The following is an 8,212-nucleotide window of genomic DNA, read 5'->3' as shown; positions in this document are numbered from 1 at the left end:
GAAAACAGGACGTGAGCAGACCTGTCCTGGAATGAGGGACTGCAGAGACAAGTTTCAAGCGGCGGTCGTGGCGACTTTGGAAAATTTCAGTGTATGTTGTTTTTGGCTAACGACCAAATTTACATTTTTATGATTTTGTTTTTCTTTACGGCACAGACTCCGAAACACAAACATCATTGAGCAACAGCTTACCGAGTCACGAACCAGCCTCTGTATGACCCCCTCAGTAACATGCAAGAGTCTGGAAAAAAAAAACGCCACTCACCTCTGGTGAGTCTGGTACGTGTTTGTTCAGCTCATCCTGTCCATTCATTTTGCACAGGGATGCCCAAAGTGTGGTGCGCTGACCTCTGAGGGTCTGCAAGTTGCCAGTAAGGAGGATGAGAAATTAAAAAAAAATGTAATTGCAGTTTGAAGTGCTTTTCAGGTGGGATTTTTTTTCCACACAATAAAGACGTGTCAAGAAATATTTTCTTTTAATTTAAAATCAAACGCTGCCTGACGCAGTAGACACATATGCTCCGCAGCTTCTACGAAAGCTCAGTTACTTTAACTGTTGGAGCCTTAAAGTACAGCAGGTGTTGAGGAACAGATGTCACGACTGAGTTCGATGAATAGTTTTATTGTTCAAACAGATATGACTTCAGGATGGTGTTCCTGAAATAAGGAACGCTTACACGCCTCTAAACAAACCAGCAAACAGCAAACAACACTGATTGTCAAACATTTTGATGTCAACAAACACAAAGTTTTGGAATGGCTTTACACATGGACGGAGGTATTCTAAGATGTGAAATCTGTAGAATTGTTATTATTGATTTTTCAGCATTCTTCTTCTTTCATTTGATTTTTTAATTTTTTTCCCCCACATTTTTCATCCACTCACAGATTCCCTCAGCCACATGGAGCAAAGACTGCCTCTGCTGGCCATCACTGGAGTAACTGCTGAATTAGGTTCATCCTAGACAGTAAGTTTCATTTTAATAATGTATTATTATTATTATTATTATTATTATTATTATTACTTACTGTCTTAAACCACCTGAAGTATGGATGATTTTTGGTCAGCATAACTGTCTTAAACCACCAGAAGTATGGATGATTTTTGGTCAGCATAAAGCAGGAGACGGTAAAAAAAATACTAAAAAGAAGAAGAAAAAAAAACTAGATGAGATGAATAAAAAAGTATAAAGAGAGAAATAAGGCCTTTGGTGATGTGATCTTGGTCATCCTTTCAAAAGCCCATCTCTCTCTCTCTCTCTCTAAAACACTTAGATCTGAGAGGATTTGCTCATTTCACTGGTCAGAGTTAGATTTTTTCTGCAAACAAATGTATAATGTTGTCAGTTTCTGAATCATGAATCATTTCTGCCGCGCCTTCAGCTGCAGGTACTCGAATGAAAAGCCTCTCACATGGTCATTTCAGAATAAATGAATATTATTTCAGCAGCAGAGTATTTGAAATCTCCACTCCGATCCTCTGATGTCAACAGCACCAGTCTCACTGGGCTCGGAGCCAAGATCCATATGCAGCTCCACACACTTACCATGGCAACAGGGGATGGTACCAATTTCTGCCAGCTTAACATAGACAATGTTTTCTAATACGCGTTATCAGTTGCTGCTTGTTGCTTGTCAATTAAAGGCAATCACAACAGTGGAAATTCAGCAGAGAAACAGTTGATGTATTAGTGAAATCTCAGCAGATTGTTTTGAAATCTGAAGACTTTTTACCCCTTAAATATATTGTAGTCTATCATTGTGTGTTCTTCACAACAAATTGCTATCATCATTGTGTGTTCTTCACAACAAATTGATCTCCTAGTCGTCCATACATCCTTTTAATAAATCAAAAAGTCTCATAAAAGGAAAAAGGTGACAAAATAACAATTGTACTTATATATATAATATATATATATAATATTTTCTGACCTTTGTAAACCTAGACTCAATTGTTCCAATGGTAACAACATGGCCCATAAAATAACAATACATCACATTACATGTTTATTTATTTATTTATTTATCTGTTTACTAATTAATTAATTAATTAATTTTTCATTTCATTTTTCATTTTTCCCCACTAAATTAATTACAGTTGTATAAAATCAAGACGCAATATATATTTTGTCCACTGTGTGTCACTGCTGGCCGCTGCATATCTGCAGACTGGAGCTGTCAGTGGTGCTGAAATGTGACCTGGCAGAAAAGGGCAGTTCACTCCCGGTCTAAGTTGTGTTTCGCGTGTAGCGCCTCCTTTCGGGAGATCGTAGTGATTTGTGGAGTTTAGTACCGAGTGACCGCTTCACTCCACCCACGCACGGATGATCTAATAATGAAAACATATTCATGTGTGAACATATATTAATTCATGTATTCAAACCAAACCAGCAGATCAAAGATGTTAATTCCCTACATGCTCATTATTTAACACGATCCACAGACTATTAACAATAATTATTTGACACCTTTATTTATTTATTTATTTTTACCGAAGAAAGTTCATAAAGTTCAAGACAAATTGAATTTTCTTTTTATAACAAAAAAAATAATAAACTGTGGGTTTATATGTCCTCAAATTAAATCAAACCGTTTCTTCAGCAGAATTATTCAGAGTTTTATTCTCTCCTGGTAACCACCTGATCTTTTAGATCCAGTTCCTTTCAAATGTTCTTTCAGTTTTGGAGAATAAAATAAATAAAATGCAGTTACAGTAGAGTAATTACTCAATTATTTTGATTCAAATGTTAATTCGAAAACTGATCTTTGCTCATTATTTAATTCCAAACAAAAATATACACAGCACGATACTTTTTCAAATCACATCTGCCTCAGAATTACACGTTACATTGCGGTGGAGTTCGGGTCGCAGGGGGTGGGGAGGAACTGCAGTGTTTTCACATGGACCGGTAGATGGCGCCCCACAGAAACGCAGCAGATAAAGGCAGTCAGTCAGTGCTTCATCCGCTCAGACGGGCTCCACAACTGAGCAGCTCTTTGTTTGTCTCCGCATGCGAACCGTTTAAGACAGTTGTTGGTACAACACCTCACCCTCTCCTCACCCTCTCCTCACCCCCCTGCAAAGTGGGGCTGCACACTGCTCTGAGGATTACAGCAGCAGCAGCAGCAGCAGCACACTGTTCTGGAAAGTTACTCCTTGCGGCGAAGCCCTCCTCCAGTCAACCGGACTTTGGTTGAAAGTTATGGTTCGTGCTCCGGCTGCTGCTCACACTTGTACGATGGTCAGACGGAGCGAGGCTTCGTACCTGTGTGGAAAATGAGTGCACTGAGCGGAGACGTGTGCACGATGGTGAGGAGATGTCTTCTCACTTTCAAACCATTCAGGTAAGAGCGCGTTCACAGGCTGAGCATGTTGAACCGTGCAGCTGCCTCTGTGTCCAGCAGTTCCCGGGTGTTTCCTGTGCTGCAGTTGGAATCTTTTCAGCTGCATGGAGGAAATTCTTTGAAATTAAATTAAAGTAAAGCGTGGATCAACTTTGCCCCCCCCCCCCCCCCCCCACTCGATAAAACACACCTTTATGACAATACTGTTTTAAGACGTTTTTTAAAAAGTCCAACTCACCCTGAAGCAGCCGCAGCCCCGATGTTTCCCCTCACCCACCGCAGCAGCAGATGGAGGAGCAGAGAAGCCAAAAAAGCAGCTACAGATTCATTCAAAGTTCGGGCTCTGACCAGTGCTACTAACAAGTCCAGTGATTTAATCACAGTGAGGAATGATCCATCACAGGCGGCCTGTCCTGCTGGTACCAGGTTGCCAGATGTTATGAAGTTTTCTGTGTAGATAATAGGACAGAACAGCAGAGTTGATTGAGAAGGAACAGACATGAGCTACACATTTCAATATTTTCCACCAAAAAAACTTTATTATTTGCTGATTCTTGTAGCCGCTTTGCAAGTGCCATGTGACCTTTGTCACAGAATCGATAGCTGACCTTGTTAACAACACAAATTGTCTAATAACTAATAAACATTGTTGTGACTTTTCACTCTTCTGCTGCTGCTTTTCTGCAAGGTCACCCTGCAATCACAGGTTTCAACAGAGTTCTGTATTTTTTTTTAATGTAATATTTCTGCTTCTGCCTGCTTGACTTTTTTATCATGCAAACAGAAGCCTCACCTTATACTCTGAGCACCTGTGCTTCCTCACAGAGCGAACATGATTCAGTGTGCGACCTTTTTGTGTGGTGTTTTTTTTTTTTCTGCCCTATTTAAATTCAAGACGACAGCCCGCGGTCTACAGAAATGAGACGACCCGCTCTGCCTGTTCCACACAATTAAAACATCTGCAGATGTTTGCCTTGGCCCCATGTTTCAGTTCCTGCACTCTGTGGTAAAAAACTGAGGAGAGTTTTCAGGGGCTTTTGCCAAAAGCCAAAGAAACATTTGCTGATTGTTGGCGGAGTTGCCGATTGTGCAGCTATTGCCTGAGATTTCATGCTTTTGTGTTGGGAATTTGCTCAGAGAGCGCAGTGTTACAGTTTCTTTGTCTGCACAAAGCGTTTTGTATGAAATTGCAGTGTTACAATTTCTTTGTAATGACACGGGGAAGTGTCTGCACAAAGCGTTTTGTATGAAATATAGTTGGAGGAAAAGAAAATGTGGAGGTTCAGAGCTCAGAGTGATCACAGTTCACAAAGTTGCTTCTCTGGGTGAAAATTCTTTCCACAGTTCTCTTCTGGGATTTTTTTTCTCTGTATTTTCTGTCTCCAGGGTGTTAACCTATGTCTTTTGCTCTTTTGTTATCTCCTCCTCTCTCCCCCCCCCATATCCGTCCCCCCTCCACAAGGATCTTCATACTGGGGATTGGCTTCTTCAGCCTGTGCTTTCTAATGACCTCTCTCGGGGGCCAGTTCTCAGCCAGGCGACCTGGAGATTCTCCCTTCACTGTGCGGGCTGAAGGTAAGCCAGTGGTCACACGTCAGAGCGCTGCTCCACAGACTGTTCCTTTAGTGGCCTGTGCCCTGGGCCGGTCATGAACAGACGGGGAACCTGCAGGGAGCTTCATGGGGGTTTCTTGATTGCAGACAGTCGACTTGACAGACCTGCTCGCTCTGCTCCACGGGAGTTCATCAGCGGGTAGTGTGGCTGTTTGAGGCTTCTCTCTTCTCCAATGTTTTTTGGTCTATGTCTTAATGTTCAAACAACAACTGGAAAAAACCAGGGCTGAACTTTGGGGATCATCCCTTCTGATAACTACGTCTACCTTCTTCCTGCACCAAAAAAAAGGTTCTGAATTTTAAATATAAACCGTCAGCACATCTGAGCTGTAGTAGCACTGAATTATTCCGCAGCTCATCCACTGCTATGTTCGACTAAGTTCCTGATTCTGAAAGCAGATTCAATCTTTGCCTGTTTTTCATTGATCCAGGTTTGGCAAAAAAAAAAACCCTGATCTTGGATGAAATTCGTAGCAGACTCAGCAGAATTTAAACAAAATATACAGGAGGTATGCAGCTATAATTCTAGTTACAGTACTTATGCAGTACTTATTCCAACCACTGTGTCACGACACCAACTCAGAGCTGTTAAAGAAGCTCTGTGAGCGTGTGTTTCTTCAATTCCTGCAAGTATATCAGGGTTGTGTTCAACTAAACAAGCCCAGGTTTCACAGTGAGTAAACAGACACTAGAACATTGTTATATTTCTTTACATTTAATATTTGTGTGTCATGGGATTTTCCAGTTTAAAACATGTACTGTGGTTCTAAAAGGTTGGGAAACACTGGACTCATGTATATATTTAAATGTGACTTCATTGTTCTGCATAGTCTCTGTATATACAGTGGCATTTTAACATATTCTCCAGCAACCCTGCTACCAAAGTGTACTGCAGTTTTATATTGGCATCTGCATTTGGTGCCACTGTGATTCTAAAGAAGTGTGTCACCATGTGACACAGGTTGAAACTGTTGCAGAAGTTTGGGTTCTCGGCCCTGGGATGATGCTGCTCTCACTGAGGCCCCAGTTCTGGCTCTTCTGTTCTGGTGTTTAAGCTCATTATGTCTCTGAAGGATAAACTCCGTGACCAGTCAGCCCGGCCTGTCTGCTTTTGTGATGTCTTTTTCAAACTGCTGCTCGGTGCAGTTCAGTTCTGTCCTCATAAAACCTCAGACAGTGCAATAACACAGCTTGTTCTAAACCTGTCTTTTGAACAGAGGTTTTTAGGTCTCATTAAAAGTTAGGATACTGTCGTTTTTACTTAGCATTGGAGAAAAAAAAGAAGAAAAAATCCATAAACCCCTTAATTAATGGACGTGACCTGTTTTAGGTGACTTTTAGGTGAAGTGTATATATGTACATATATGTACACATGTATGTACATCATTACTCTAGATCAATATGTATACATATGTACATATATAAATATATATTTTAAGCTAGCTGTGCCTTGTGAACATATGAAGAAAACACTCTTTGTGGCTCCCATTAACCTCTTTATTCAAATCTCTTCCTCACACATTCGTGACCCTTGACACTTCAGAATTTAGCTCATTAACCAAAACTGTTTGGGTCTGCTTGGGGGGAAAAGCACATATTTTCAGGCAGACATTTTTGCACAAGCTTTCCCGATTTGGTCCTTTAATCACCAGCTGCCTGACAAACGAAGACAAATCCGAGCTCCTGAAACTTCCAAATTGCAATTCAGAATGGCAGCGCTGACATTACTCTGAAAGATCAACAAATCAAAGTAACACCAGACTGACGTGGCAACTTTTTCTCCACTAAATCTGTCCCTGAGACAAACTTATCTTCCTGTACACGTACGTCTGTATATATGTGCTGCATAAAAAGCGAGACGCGGCCGTGTGGGAGAATCAGCGCTGGACGATTGTCTGTCACCTTTTTATCTCTGCCTGACACAGAGGCGCCACTGCAGGTCATCCTTGGTGATGAATAGCAGCTGAAGATGAGCGATGCAACATGTCCTTCTGTCACAAACTCATTGGAAGGTGCCAGATGTTACTTTAATCTATGTCTCTTTGTCTTTGGATGAGGAAACAGTTATAAATCCACGCAGGTGGAGTGCCGTGATGTCGGGCTGGTCAGGTGACGAGGCGATGATTGAAGATAAAACTGTACTTGGAAACAAAGACCAGGAACCATTCACACTCACATTCACACCTATTCACTCGTTCATTTTGAAAATTCAGAAATTATTTTTTGTGGAGCAGGATTCACTGACAAAGTCCTTGAAACCAGGTCTCTTACCCTGACCCCCCCCCCCCCTCTGATGACTCACTTCAAACATTTCTTATCTCACACTTTTTTATGACTCAGACTCAACTTAAGCTGGAAAAATGGAATTGTCCTGCGTGACATGGATCTTGGATTAAAACTCAAACCTTTCTTCAGTGACTCAGAGTTGTGACTTGAAACCCTTGGAACTTGATCTGGACTTGACTTGACGTTAGTTTGGATTCTCCTCTGACTAAACTTCAACCTTTTCTAGGGACATTCTGGGACTGAGACGAGGATCTGAAAACCAGTGACTGCTGTGTTTTTATACACAGTATTCTTCAAAAATATGGAGTAAGAATAAGGTCTTTGGTTTTTGTGTCCTGCCTTGGATGATGGCCTCTGTTCAGCAGATTCATGTTCTCCTCATCACTGTGGGGTTTTTCCCAGACTTTTAAAACATGGATAAGTCTAGAGCGATGCAGAAAGTTCTCCTGGGAAGTTCTGGTTTTGATGCCACCTGAAGCCAAATCCCAGGTGTATCAGGGAAGGGCAACCTGTTTAAAAACTGTCAACCGCCTGAGACTGAGGCGAGCTGAACTTGAATCTTCTTTAAAACACAAGATTATTAATAAGAAGTAACCAAAAGCTCCTGAAGTTTTAGTTTATTTTGTGTTGGGGGGGCAGTATTGATCGGCGATCTGTGAAAGTCGAAGCTCGTCTTATCAGTTGAAGCTACCATCAGTTCCAACTCCACGCTGACCTTATTGTGATGAAGAGTTTGGAGATGACCGAGTAGTTTTCACTTGTGTGAACGTTAATTACCAAACTCACAGTTAAAGACTTTCTATTTGTTTATTTTTCTGACCTTTCACGCTCCGGCAGCGTTACGCCTCTGCCTGGAGTTAGCCACGGAGCTGGGTTAAAGGGGGAAAGTGATGGAGGGGAGGGAGGGTGTTTGTGTGTTTGTCTGATTTGAAGAGGTGTGTGTCTGCAGGGGGGGGGGGGGGGGGGGG

At 41.6% G+C, this 8,212-nt stretch overlaps 1 protein-coding gene across 2 annotated transcripts in view; it reads left to right on the top strand.

Moving 5' to 3' along the window:
* Positions 1-3,106: 3,106 nt before the first annotated feature.
* mgat5b (alpha-1,6-mannosylglycoprotein 6-beta-N-acetylglucosaminyltransferase B) overlaps positions 3,107-8,212 on the top strand; it is a 43,822-nt gene continuing 38,716 nt past the window's right edge. For both annotated transcript variants that reach the window (XM_008330066.3, XM_017040194.2), the window contains exons 1-2: positions 3,107-3,345; positions 4,808-4,920. In XM_008330066.3, the coding sequence (XP_008328288.1) occupies positions 3,278-3,345; positions 4,808-4,920 (181 nt within the window). In that variant the 5' untranslated portion in view covers positions 3,107-3,277. The remainder of the gene's footprint in view (positions 3,346-4,807; positions 4,921-8,212) is intronic.

The sequence above is a fragment of the Cynoglossus semilaevis genome, chromosome 17, assembly GCF_000523025.1.
Source record: "Cynoglossus semilaevis isolate Cse_v1.0 chromosome 17, Cse_v1.0, whole genome shotgun sequence".
NCBI lineage: Eukaryota > Metazoa > Chordata > Actinopteri > Pleuronectiformes > Cynoglossidae > Cynoglossus > Cynoglossus semilaevis.
Note: the sequence above shows the minus strand (reverse complement) of the source record. Positions and strands in the feature narration are given on the sequence as shown.